The 14,677-nt window shown below is 32.3% G+C and overlaps 1 protein-coding gene across 1 annotated transcript in view; it reads left to right on the forward strand.

The window, feature by feature from the left end:
• The window catches only part of LOC132731938 (microtubule-actin cross-linking factor 1, isoforms 1/2/3/4/5-like), a 134,014-nt gene that overhangs the window by 20,138 nt on the left and 99,199 nt on the right, over positions 1–14,677 (forward strand). The window contains 7 exon segments of the mRNA XM_060718232.1: positions 324–490; positions 3,588–3,703; positions 7,283–7,389; positions 10,046–10,165; positions 10,545–10,640; positions 14,096–14,220; positions 14,418–14,675. Coding sequence (XP_060574215.1) covers positions 324–490; positions 3,588–3,703; positions 7,283–7,389; positions 10,046–10,165; positions 10,545–10,640; positions 14,096–14,220; positions 14,418–14,675 — 989 coding nt within the window.

A 14,677-nucleotide genomic window follows, 5' to 3' on the forward strand; every position in this document is an offset into this window, starting at 1 on the left:
GCATTTTCTTCTATGTTTGTCAATTTATGAATACTCTACTTCCATTTTAAAAAAGATAAATAAGAGAATTTGCCTTTCCCTATCTGTGATGTTTGTTTAAAAAAATTGACTGTTAGAATTCCAGTTTATCATACAGCCCTTAAAGTAGACTTCTGTTGTACAGGTGTATAGTGCATGTTACTGCCAGGTGTTATCAAGTTCAAATTAGATTGTCAAATTATCATAGAATATCTGTAGTACATATGTCAGTATAGATGTGATATGTTAATATGGTATATATCAGTATGATATTCAAGGGACATTGTGTTCTTGTATATTTATAGATTTCGGATGTGGTTGTTCCCGGCCAGCCAGAAGACATCTCGGCCAAAGAGGCACTGTTATTATGGAGCCGGCGCACCACAGATGGTTACCCAGGAGTTCAAGTTCGAGACTTTGACAAGAGCTGGCAGGATGGCAAGGCCTTCCTCTCCATTTTACATAGAAATAGGTGAGACTTTTATTGTATATTATATATACTGAATGGCCATCTAGATGATGAATATTGTTCTGGTCTGAAACAAAAACAAGCTTGGACACATTTTTGACAATAACCAACTTTGGCAGAACTATATTGATTTGGAATTTAGTTAACAAATTGGAGAAAAAAATAAAATATGTATTTTCAAAGATAAAAATTAGTCCATTAAAACTGAATAAGCATTGCTAGCTGTTTCTGTGTTGTCTTAATTTAAGAAATAAGGTTTTAACTGACAGTATTCCTTCTAAACAAATTGATTAAGCCTGTAGTGATTATATCAAACTAGGCATTAAGTTTAAAACCCATTAGGTGGATGTCACATTTAGAGATTGTAAGGCATTATGTGCCATTTATTGGTATTTTCTAGTACTATATGGTTTATATAAGGTATTTTAACATTTCAATGACAAAATTGTCACAGATCCTGTGTAAATAGATTGTCTATTAAAGGAAAATGGGTTATATTTACTTTGATAGTACTTGAGTCCATCAGAATCTGCCAGAGTTAACGTTCATTTAGTGTTTTTTGATCTAAATACTAAATATGTGAATGGTTTTGTTCAACTTAACATTTAATACAATGATCAATTTTGCAATGTCATATTGTTATTGCAGCCTTGTTTTTTTACTTTTCTTATGAATCAATAACAATCATGTTACCTGACTCTTCATCAGAAGATGTGCTTGATTCAATTTTGTCTGATTTCTATGCGTGATGGGATAATTGGTGCACTTTATTAGAAAAAAGGGAAAAAATATTGGATGTGGCATCATTACTTGTATAAGCTTTTTACAAGATTTGCAGGGCTGAATATCATTCAAGGTTTACCTGCAACAGTTTCTTTTATTTCAAGATATTATTTACTATTTTTATTATATGTACATTTTCACTTTCCTATGAAGTAATTTATCTGAAGTGGACATCTTTTGAAAATATTATGTTTTCAGATTTGATTTATGCACTTGATTAAATTAATGTCAGGATTTTGTTTTGATGCACAATCAAGCAGATCATGATTGTGCACTTGATTGTTTTATCATATTTTAGTATCATTGGATGTTTTGAGAGGAATTTTATAATGTTGTTATCAGATTTTGATAGGCTTATGTGACATAATGTTTGGTATAGGTTCAAGTATGTGTCTGTCAGATGTTTTTATATCTGCTGAGAATTTTGCAGATTTGACGTCTGCTTCAAATATTTTGGTCTTCTGCTTTGTACTAGCAGACATATTGTTTGTGCATTTTGTAAACATTGAAAGGTTTTATTGTAGAAATTTGATGTAGTAAGAGGAACAGTGATTAAGACTGGAGTCAAATTGGTCCAAAATTGTTTGCACTAGGCTTTAGCACATATCAATAAAGAAAACTGCAAGAATAAGTGTGGCACCATTTGCAAGTCATTTCATACAATTTATATTGAATCAAGAGTAAAAAAAATGCTGATGTCATTCCATTTTGTTTTGTTTCCAAGAGGTATGGAAGAGTTGTGAAAGGCAAATGTTTGTGTTAGTTTGAATGTCTTGAACATGACTTTATACAGTGTGTATATGTTAATTGAAGTATTTTTATGCAAAAAGCTCTTCCCTTTATTTAAATGTTAAAATGAATATGTTCTGATCTTTGTGCAATAACAATATCTTAAAGAAAAAATACTCCAAATTTGTTTTTGTTTTGAAATGAAACTTAATTGTATTAAACAAAATTTTCAGTAGTCATAAATGAACATCATTTTTATGCTTGCACATGTATTAGTGTTTACTTAAATGGTTTAGTACTGGATATTGCACTGCTGTATTAAATATATTATTTACCTATCTCATTTGCATGTTTCGTGTCAAGTAAGGGTCAAGTTTGCACCAATGAATTTTATAATGCTTAAATGAACTAAAGGCCCATTTATGTTTGGGAAAAAAGCAATAAAGCTATTAAAGTTCAAACAAACTCTCACAGAAATAAACCAGAAATAAACTCTTTCAATTGAAAATAAAGTAATTTAAACATTCTTATTGGGAACACTTTTTGAAATTGATGACTGTTGTAATGTGTTATAGATTTTAAAAGTACTGGTAGAGGATTAAATCAAGTACTCTTGACAAGTTTTGTAGATTTAGATATTATGAAAAATAATGCTACTGTTACAATGTTTATTGTAACAAGTTTAATCGTAACCCTGACCTTGCTCAATTTTTGTAATGGACTTGTCCTACTTCTATATTTGGAACTGATGATTATCAGTTACAGGGATCTCAAGGCTAGTCAGCCAACAATATAGAGCCTGGTCAAACTGTGTGAATGTCACAGTAGCATGGCATAGCTCTTTACTGGAAGCAAAGGGTAATAAACTTTCGGCTGCAGTAGGTTAATCCATTTACTGCATAGTCTGAAAGTTTTGTATTTAGGAAGAGTGCCAAATGTAACAATTTAAATGCCTTGATTGTAGTACTATAATAGTATGACTGAGATCTAGGGCCATTCACCTTAATCCTTTAAGTTCCATTACTACTTCTATTTCTTTATACACTTCTATAATAATCTTGTATAGTTCTTGTCAAGTCAGTAATTATATTAGGCTTATAGCACACAGCTATGGCGTGAATTGTTATCACAATCTTGCTAAAATATTTTATCACAAATTTCAATAAATTTTTTGCATTTTAGTAAGGCTTTTTGAAATGTTCCACCTTTTCTTGCAAGAAAAGTCTGCATTTGTCTGTTTTGTTTGTTTTATGGTTGTTTATAAGACCATTTGTTTTTTGGTTGCTTTTGTTGTTTATTGAGCCATTTGTCTGAGATCTTGTTATTTTGCATAGTTGCTGTTTTTGTGATAAATGCTTTCTAAAAGCTTTTAAATGTAAGGATTTCAGTTTTCATATTGCACACTTAAGTAGATGTTGTTTTAAGTACTTAAGCATTATTATTCTTCTTCGCAACCAGATTTTGGAAGGTTTTGATTTATCCTGGTCATCTTTAGAGGCTGTTATAGTGGTGTTTATAATAAATGTTCCCTAAAAAACCCCTAAAACAACAGGTTTCATAATTGATATATTAATTATTATATTTTCAGACCTGACTTGATAGATTTTCGCCGGGTTCAGACGCAGTCTAACCGACAGAACCTGGAGTTAGCCTTCTCTACAGCGGAGAGGGAGTTTGGGGTCACAAGATTGCTTGACCCTGAAGGTACGTTATAAACAATTTTATGTAGGGCATCTAGTTGACAACATAGGTTCAGTTTCGCTGTAGGCTTTGCATTCTGCGCGAAACCATGCATTGTTTTAGTTGTACTAGCTAGCTTAATGACGGTTTATAAAAGTGGTTCTAATGTGGTGTCCATGTGTCCATCTTAAGTATTCAACCACCAGTAACCTAGAAGGACATGATATCAGCTCAACGGTTTTGGTGTGTTAATACTTAATCTGCCCAACTTTCTTTGGGAGGGAGTTGGTTAAATATTTGTTGATGGTAAGAAACATAGTTTGGTCTATATTTGACACTTTACCAGTTCGGAAACTTGGTAACAGATGGTATTTAAACTTTCTTCATTTGACCGTAATACGTCTTGATCTCCGCGTGAAAACGGAGTTAAATGCCGATTAATAACCTGTTGAGGTCACGGAATTAAAAAACAAACTACAAAGCATGAATAAAATACTTACTTCATTCATTCATATATAACATAAATATGTGTATGAAAGACCGCGATTTTGTTGTTCGTCGGCCCGTAACAAATCATAATATAAAATTCATCAGGGTATGAAATAATAAAAGCTTCTTTTATAGAGTAGGTTGAAGATTGTATGTATATAGATCAGTAGCCTTGATAGATATGATTGTTAAAGGGCGATAGTAAAAAAAGTCGGAAATTTGAGAAGTTTATATAATTAAAAAAAATATGATTGAATAAGATGCTCTGGGACAGAAACTATATTTTGTATGCATTGACAAAATTTAATGGTATCTGGTTAAAGTTATTAAAAAGAGTAAATTACATTTCAAAAAAATAATGTTTATTTTACAATATTTCCTCCCTGAATATGTGAATGGGTAGTGGGGGGCTGAACTAACCTTGATTAAAGTTACATAATTAAAAAGGGATGGGCTGTTTTATGGGTGAAAAGAAAATATTTTGAAGAAGGGTAATTTACAATTCATAATTGATACAAAGATGAATATGTGCTAATATTACAGGGGATTAATTCAATATTGTTAGATATATTTATTGTTGAAATAGTCAAAATTACTGTAGATATAATCAAAATCTGCTTAACCCTTTACCCCATATATACGCGAAACAACGCACTTTCGACCCCCCCCCTTTTTTAGGCCTCAAAGAGTGAAAAAATGTCCTATTTGGGCCCCAAACACATGTTTTCGTTTGAGAAATGTTGCTAAAAAAATTGAGCACTTTTTCGGCGCCGCCCCCTATCCAAAAGATACATCAGGGGGTTGCCAGAAGGGGGATGTGCCCCCTTCTGTTAGGGGGGTTTGAAGGGGGGCGGAGTCCCCCTCATCGCCAAGAAAATTTTGGACTTGTGAGAGGCTAAAAATGACCCCAGGTCGATCATAATGTAACGTGTAACCAACGCTGAAAAGCCTTTGACTCTATCTCAATCCCTTGAGAAGTTGCAGCACTTTGAAATAAATTTTGATGGAAAAAATCGAGGCAAAATAGTGATTTTGGGCAACTTTGAGATGCCCCCTCGTTGCCATGGTAACAGGAAATTTAAGACTGAGCATGTCGTTACAAAGGCAATGGTACAGTCAACATTTGTGCCAAGTTTGATTAGTATTGAAGCATTTTTCATAGTTTCATAGCAGTTTGAACTTGTAACAGGAGGCTTTTCAGTGAAAACGGCCATTTTCCACAATATGCTCATGGGGGAAAGGGTTAAATAGCAAAAACTGGTCAAGAGTCATTATTTAATTAAAAGACCTATCTGGTAGTTATGTACTGGGCACAGGTTAATACTGAAAAGTTTTTGTGACGTTTATATAGTCTTTTAGCCTCCACCATGGAGAGTCGGAGGAAGTTTAAGTTTTGCTCAGAAATCTGTATTATGATATACATACTGATTGTGCCACATCACCTGACCACCTGTGGCACAAAAGTGATGTGGCACATCACACCTTACCCTGATCCCTTGTGGCACAGCACACCCCATCCTGAACCCTTATGCCATATCACACCCCACCCTAACCCCCTGTGCAACATATCACCCCACCCTGACCCCCTGTGTCACATCACGCCCCACCCTGACCCCTTTGCTACATTACATTTCACCCTGACCGGTCAGGGTGGAATGTATTTCATTGGTATAATACTGAAAAATCTGTCTGCAGTTACTGTTGGTATAACCCAATATAAAGTGTTTCCACAACATAACTGTTATCAATATTGTATTTATAACTATCATCCATAAAGGAAGAAAATGGGGGAAAACAAATAATTAATTGGCCAGATGAGTATTTCTGTTTATATAATTGTCAGAATATGACTCATATGTGACAGAGAGACAGTATTATTGTAATCTCAAGGGGGTACATACTTCAGAGCATATTGAACTTTTCAAGATTCAGCAATTACCACGCTCAATACGCCCTTTAGAACATAACAACACAGCTCTTGTGATAACATCTTGATTTCGAGATTATAAAAAAGGTTACTATTGCTAAAGAAAGTGGTCATATTAATTATTTAGATAATACTATTGGTACAATTGATTGAATATTTAGTTTTACTTAGTTTCTTATTCATTGGAATAAGGTAGCTATGGTTTCAGAGAAACAGTGAACAATTTAATGTCTTTAAAGTGGGCGTCTGCTGTTTGTTGATTACAAGATAAGTAAGAATACTGCCAGATACTTTCCTATTTCTACCATTATTTTATGTGGCTAATTGGTAGCACTGCATATACTTAACAGGAGCAATTATATTTCACTGTAAGGTCAATGACAAAAAATATTTAGGTTCTCATTTATGATTTTGGTACTTAGCCTAACTTAGGACTCAAATTAAAATAAAATTTATTTTTGAACAGACCTTGACTTGTCGAAAAAATAATCAATAATTTTATTTTCTTTAAAATCATTAAGGGGATGTTTAAATGCACGTATTTTGAATCAGTATTTTGTTTAAATAGGTAAATTACCTTATAGAATGATTGATAGTTGATTACGATAATAAACACGTAAATTTTTTTGCTGAAACAAACATAAATTCTAGAGCAGACGACAAATGGCATGTTTCTGAAATGTAGAAATTTTTCTTATTTTTTCCCCAAATTTTGCTAATTATCATAATTTATGTAAATGGCATTTAAAGCTGGGTCAATTAGATTCAAATTTGAGTAATTTAATGGCTCAATTTCTATTAAAATGTGTAGATTCATTGAATTAACGCAACAGTGAGGGTCTTAAAAACAGATGAAGACTTACATTATCAAAGTTTAAGGTGGCATACAAGAATGTTGTTTTTGTTTGTTGTTGTTTTTGATCGGCAACACTGAATTTTTTACTAGATGAAAAAAAGAAGACAGATTTTGTACTTTAGAAATAAAGTCAAACCATACATCACAAATCTATTGTTTAGAATTAAAAATATTTCAAATGTAAAGCACATTTGATGTAGATGTCTTTGTATTTTGAAAATATTTTGGCTTGAATTTCAGTTCTTCCAATGGTTATGTATTTTTGAGTAAATTATTATTTATTTGAATCTATTGTATATGTAAAATTATAATGTGCATTTACTATTTTTAGATGTTGATGTGCCAAAACCAGACGAGAAGTCAATCATTACATACGTGTCATCCTTGTATGACGTGTTCCCGGACGTCCCCTCCGTCGAACAGTCCCTCAAGGATAACGTAAGTGTTACCTCAACACATGTAAATTATAATCATAACACATATAGAACAAATTATTGTCACAACACATGTAGAGTTTGAAGTCATGTGTAGATTTATGTTATTTTGCCATCGCAACATGAGTAGAGCTGTTAAACATACTGTTATATTGTCTGTTTACTACTATCATAGCTAAAGATGTCATTGATTCAGTCCAAATCATATCAATGATATATAAATATCGGACAAAACATCAATTTATTCCACACCTTATAAAGTATAACCAATGCACTTTCAGCACTTGCACCATGTGATGTACCAATTAATAGAAATCATTATTGGATCCAATCTCTCCTCAATTCCAGAGTCCAAAAAGTCAATATCAAATCCATATCACACCCCATATAGCCTTGTTTTCATTTCATCTAAAAGGTTCACATCAAATCTATATCAGACTCCATATAGCCTTGTTTTCATTTTTTGAGAGTTTAAATCCTTGTTGTATTTGGAGTAATAAAGTTCTGTCAAAATGTCAAAAAATGGTGAAGTGAAATAAAGAGGTCATTAAACATTGTAAACAATACTAGTTCTATTGGACTTGTACACAGGTGCAAAACCCTTATCAAACTGTTCTAGTGCCTCATCCAATATAGGTTTTACAGCTGTGTACTTTTCCAATACAGTATTGTACAATGTATAATAACTATCAAACTATCAAGTATCAGTGATATTAGTATTTTACTTTTATACCTGATTTTATGATGTCATTAAAAAATACATGTCCTTGGAATAAAATTATGATGTTTATTGTTTATAAATGCCATCTGCTGGTTTTCTGACCATCTTTTGTCAGCACTGAAACAACAGTGTAGTTCCAGACATGACTTTTTTACAGGACACTGTTTTTGGTGAATTTTCATCAAGTCTAGACATTTTATATATAACTGGTAGTCAGAATTAATAATGATTTTTAGCTCACTTGAGCTTGCTCAGGGTGAGCATTTAGGATCATAGAATGTCCGTTGTCTGTTGTCCGTCCACATTTGTTTGTTAACACTCAAGCGGTCACATTTTTTCCTCAATCATCATCAAACTTTGTCAGGATGCTGATGAGTTCGAACATGGGTAATCTCCGTTTGTTTTGATGATTTCTAGGTCAAGTTTAAATATGGGTCACCTGTGGTCCAAAAGTAGGTCACAATGCCCAAATATGGAAAAACCTTGTTAACACTCTATTGGTCACATTTTTGACTCAATTGTCATCAGAGTTGGTCAGGATTCTTTTATAAGTAATTGCTCAAAGAAGTTCGAACATGGGTCATCTCAGATGAAAAACTAGTTTGTTTTGATGATTTCTAGGTCAAGTTTGAATATGGGTCACCTGGGGTCAAAAACTAGGTCACATTGCTCAAATATGGAAATGCCTTGTTAACACTCCATGTACATATACATCAATATCATTTCTAGCATTGACAGTTCTAATCATAAATGCTGTGTAATATGCTCACATTCCATTTCAAGGTTATGCTGTCTTCTATTTGATCCCTTAAACAGCATATTTATAAGGATTTTTTTATTGTAGTAAATGTTATTTACTGTAGTAGATCCCTTCAAAATACTGGAACTACTAACTTTAGACTTATAACTATAAGTTTAGTTTTGGCTTTGTTTGAAAGCCCTTCAAAGTATGTCATTTAAACTTCTACATTTTTGTCAATGTTATTCTATTATATTAAAAGCCTAATCTCTTATGAGTTTACTCCCACGTAAAACAAATTTGAGATGCCTTTGTGACTTTGTGGTTTCCAGGCTAGACGCTGTTAAATGAATTGGTTACAACTAGTTAATAATTTGTCTATATTTTCAATAAACATACCAGATAGATCTCTGACCTTTTGTAATTATTGAAGTGTCAATGTTTTAAATGGGCAAAAAAAATTAATGATTATGAGATAAAATGATGTTGTTCATTCAGTGTCCACCCCCTTTCTTTTCAGTAATCTCTTTGTTTAACTTACAATTTAAATGACCTTTGAAGACAATCAGATTGATTTTGATTTCAAGTTGGTGTTTTTTGGACATTTATATGAAACAATAAAAGCCATGATTATTATCCTGAATAATGTGTTAGAGAAAAGTTTGGGCCGTGAGACTCGGTAAAGTTTTATATAGCACTGACTGAATTGGTGTTCTTCTTAACAATAATGTGAATAAATGTGTAATATTGAAGATGTGCTTTAACATATTAAAGAACAGAATGCCCATGTAAAGTACAAGCTTTTCCCCTATTTAAGGGCCAGTAATCTACTTTAACCATGATAAGATTGACAACTATAGTGGAAGCAAGCAGCTTGGTGGCGGGCAAGATGCAGAGTACCTCATTACTGTTAAAGATATAATTTATGACCCCATCCGTCAGTCAATACCCCCCCTCCTTCCCCCTTCCCCCTCCCCGAAAAAGAATTAAAAATGAAAAACAAAAAAAACAAAAAAAACCCATAGAGCATTTTACTTATTCTTGTCCTCTTTTTAGCTAGGTGACATTGCTGCCTATGGTACATGGTTACATAATATCTTGTTTGGAAATACAAATATATTTGTTAGCAGTGTAGGAACATTTATAATGATAACATGAAATGAGAATAATGTGAATAATGTTGTTTTATTTTCATTTTAGGAAAGACAGTTGAAGATAGATGAATACAAAGAGTTAGCCGTCCCCCTGGTCACATGGTTACAAGATGTGATTATGATGCACTCACAGAGAAACTTCCCCACCACTCTCATTGAAATGAAGGTAAGTATTTGACAACTTCCCCACTTATTGCAATGAAAGTGATTAATACTTGACTGACAACTTCTCCTCTTCCACCCACATTGAAAAATGAAGGTAACGTTATATATGACAACTTCCTTACCACTGAATGAAAATGAAAGTAATTATTTATACACTAATGTCACCATCACCACCACCAGCAATAAGTATATCTTTCAATGACATTGTCACATGTGATATTTGTTTGTTTGTTTCTTGCTAATCCCCCGGGTATAATAATGCAGTTTTAAGTGTAATTTAAAATGAGGAAAAAAAGTAAAAATTTGCACTAAATATTAGATGAAAATTGACATGATTAATTGTTTATGTTGACAGTTTTTGTTGTATTTTTGTATTCCAGTCATTGTTGTCAGACCTACATAGATTTAAAATTGAAGACGTCCCCCCTCGACTTGAAATGCGGAAAAGAACATTGAGACTTTTCGACGACATTCAGGTTTGTCATTTATATTATATACCAGTAATTATACTTGTTGGAGAATCTTACAACAATCTAGTGACTGTCACATCCACTGTGTGAGCTTCTTATGCTATGCTGTTAAATATTGAAATCCTTTTAGTGATATACAAAGTTATATTTCACTTGTTGATCCTAAAGTGTTGAATACATGAAAATACAAAGGAGTAAACCAAAGTAATGACAATTTGAATGAAGCTGTGTTACAAATGGTTGTTGGTGCTACTCAGATGTCTTCTTGTGCCCAATTTGTCACATGACTTAATGTTATTCAAATTACTTGAAACTAAACATAAGAAAAATTCAATACTGAATGCATATTTCATATTCATAAACATAAACATTATTTGTTTAAAGAAGTACGAGAGTGTCCCCCATTAGTAATGGTGCAAATGTCTTGCTTTTAATATTTATGAGAATAAAATGGTGCTTGATTTCTCATTGGACAGATGTTACTGTGCACACATTTGTTGTAATGAAAATACCCCATGTTTAAATTCATGTTTATAATGGTCTTTATATGGCAGTTAAATAAATAACTTACAACATATAAGGAATCAATTTGTAGCTCTTCATTTCCCATTCACCAGATGGTAATATTTCAGGGACTTTCACAAGCTATTAAAAAGATACAAAAATACCCATTTGCAAAGAATAAAATGTTCTCAAAAAAAGAGAAGAAAAGGAAAAGAGTAATAGGTAAAAATATGAGAAAAAGGTACTTTTTCCAAGCAAATAAAACTACCAAAATACCCAATTTCTCAAACTGATAAATACACCAAAATGCTTATATTCCAATCATAGTATTTTCTTAAACCAGTAAAAGTACAAAATTGGGCATTTGCCATCCAAGATGACATAGAAGTACCGGCTGAGTTTAGTCTGTACTGGTAGCATTAGTAAAATCAGACTGCCACCAGCAGTCCTAGAGGATAATGAAACTTGTAAATAAAAGCAAGAACATTGATTACAATGTAGAATAATAAAACAGGATATACATGCCATACCCATGCCGATTTTGTGACTCCATAAAAGTGGTATTGCATGGTCGCACATATATTTTGAATTGACCTCATTTGTGTTATAAAGACTTGCTAAATTAACAATTAGATACAGGCGCGAACAGTTTATATAGATTCACGATGTAAACAACATTGACCAAAACAGATACAAATACATGTATCAAGCTCATTAACTACATGTATAGACTGATGATAAGTCTCCTACACCAAGTCTCATCAAGTTACAGAAATTGGTTTCTCTAATGACATGTTTGTTCTTTCATGTTTTTGTTTAAAGTTGACAATGAGAAAATCAAACAAAGCAGCTTCATTATTTATTGATCGATCTGTTTGAATAACCAATTAATTAATTTTTGTCCAAAGAGCGATTTTCATTGATTTTTACTGTTGATTCTTTTTTATTTCGTTACACAAATAGTATCAAAAATAGTATTTTAGTAGAAGTAAATGTTGGTACAAAATTGCATTAATAGGTTTTATCAGGGGAGCACTTTTCTGTAGAAAATTGGTCAACGTCGCTCATTTCTGATCCCATTATCTCTGTCATTAGCCAAGTAAAGTTCTTTTGAGCAAAGAAACTATCCAGCTACCCTACAGAAAGTTGGTTGTCCTCCTTTGTTGTCCGTTTTTACCTTAGTTTTTTATGATAGGTTGCCTCTTAAAAGTTCTGTCCTTACATTTATAGTTGTAGTGAGGGAACCGGCTCATGCCTGAAATATTGCATGCAGACGGCAAGAGGTCATACTTGTGTGTCTTCTGCTACAAGTAAACTTGGAAGATGCCATATAATCTTGACAATGAGGATAATACTTCTAATATTTAAAATTAAAAAAAAAAAGTTTAGGGATGAATTACAACAAACCAGCTATGAAAAGTAATATAAAAAGTGTTAAAGTGAAGAAGTTCAAACAATTTATGAGCCTTACAGTTAATGGTATTTTACCATTTTGTCATAAAGTTTCGATAATTACAAAATAATGATACAATATTTCTGTTGTAGATATACTTCACTGATAGCTTTTTATTACGAATCGAAACTATTTTATATATTTTATCTACAAATATACGGAACAGTAATTAAATATAACAACATTCGAGATATGAGGAAAATTGTAATAAAGTGAAGCAACTTGTTTTATTAATATGAACATATGACTACAGGCAATACTGTTTACATGGCAATACTGTTAATATATATATGTTTTGTAAATGATGAAATTAATGATTTTATCAATGAGGGATAGGATGAAGAAAGTAAAACTGTTATTGTTTGAGTGATCAAAGAGTGCTGGGAGAGACAGGGATATTGATTTCAGATCATCTCACCTTAGTGAGCACATCTGTTATATAAACACACTATTCTATATTGTAATTTATTGATGGAACACAAATATATCAGACATTCTGTGTGTCTGTGTGTTTTTCGTAGTATTAAACTAATTTAATGGCCTATTTAACCAAATTTGCTTCAGTATTTTTGTGAAAGAGGCTTTGAAATATTAGTCATTATTAAAATGGTCCTTATATCAGCATAAAAGAAGAAAAACAAAACAAACAATATTTTAATGTTTGTCAGGTATTCTCAGAAACCCATTTTATCACCATCATGACAACCCTTACAACCACACCTTCAAAACAAAGGTTGATATTCAATAAAATAAAATGAAATAAAAGAGAGATAAAAGATATTTAATAAAATGATATAAAACTATTCTATCAATCAGCATTTATATACATTGTACTGTTGTTCTTAAAATATCTTTTCCTAAGAAAACATATTGAACATAATAAAATAGAAAGTATTTTGTTATCAGTAGACTGCTTGGTCATGCATGGTATTGTATAGGGAAAAAACCTTTTTGGCATTTGTTATGATGTCTGGTTTATGTTTATCCATTATTACTTTTTATTTCATACTATCTTGCTCAAACAATGCCAATATCATTTCAAGAATTTCTAAAAATAGATACGTAATTGCCCTTGGGAAGGAACAGGGGAGTATTGTTTGTAGAAGTTACTGTTTTCTTCTGATAAATAAAGTTTTGACAATTGTAGTATTGAAAGGAAAAGAATTTTGTATAAGGGTACCAAGTATAAAATATTATAAATGAAATAATATTGCTTTTTAACTTAATTCATTATAACTTGAAGATTAAAAGGATGCCAAAGATATCTTCCAGTGTAAGATTTTGTTTTTTACCTGTCCTAATTAGTCACTTGCGATATTTAGCCAATGTAGAAATGGACTGAATTGACAATTTATGAAGTTAAAACAATTTCAGACTTGTGTAAGAACTACTGGTAAATAACAATGAACATTTTTTGGGTAACATGTCAATTTCTACATAGAGCACAAAATGTATATGACGTTTTAAAATATTTACCTACATAGATTTATTTTTTCTATTACAGAGTACTGGTGCTTCACACCTCGGTTCTGATGATGAATTATACCCAGACAATATAAACCGGTTGTGGAACCGGTTCGAACATGTCCAACAGGAGAGAGAAATGGCCATTCAGCAGGAAATAGTCAGGTGTGTAACTCCAACAGAATTATGGCCTTCTTTTAACTTAAAAAATTCTACATTAGCTAGGCTCTTATTTTACTATCAAGTGCTAAGAATAGTCTAGCGCACTGTCCTATCAACAGCTCTTGTTTATAGTGTTTGTAAAGTGGCTAGAGTTTCGAATTTGTCATTGGCAATTAATAAACGATTTAATATTTCTACAGATTAGAGAGATTGCAAAGATTAGCTGAAAAATTACACCGAGAATCAAAACATAGCGAAGATAGTCTTAACGACCTTGAGAGACGTATTCAAGATGAGGAACGTAGGGCCGAGACTTTACACCCATTCGAAGCCAAGCGAAACTGTGATGCATTAGAACGAGCCTTGAAAACTATTGAAGATAACGTTCATTCATTGTTAAGGGATGCGCAAGCCCTTCAAGATGGTAGATACGCAAACTCCGAAAATATTTATAAAAGGT

Source organism: Ruditapes philippinarum, unplaced genomic scaffold (assembly GCF_026571515.1).
Source record: "Ruditapes philippinarum isolate M1 unplaced genomic scaffold, ASM2657151v2 ctg10_1_1_1_1, whole genome shotgun sequence".
NCBI classification, from domain to species: Eukaryota; Metazoa; Mollusca; class Bivalvia; order Venerida; family Veneridae; genus Ruditapes; species Ruditapes philippinarum.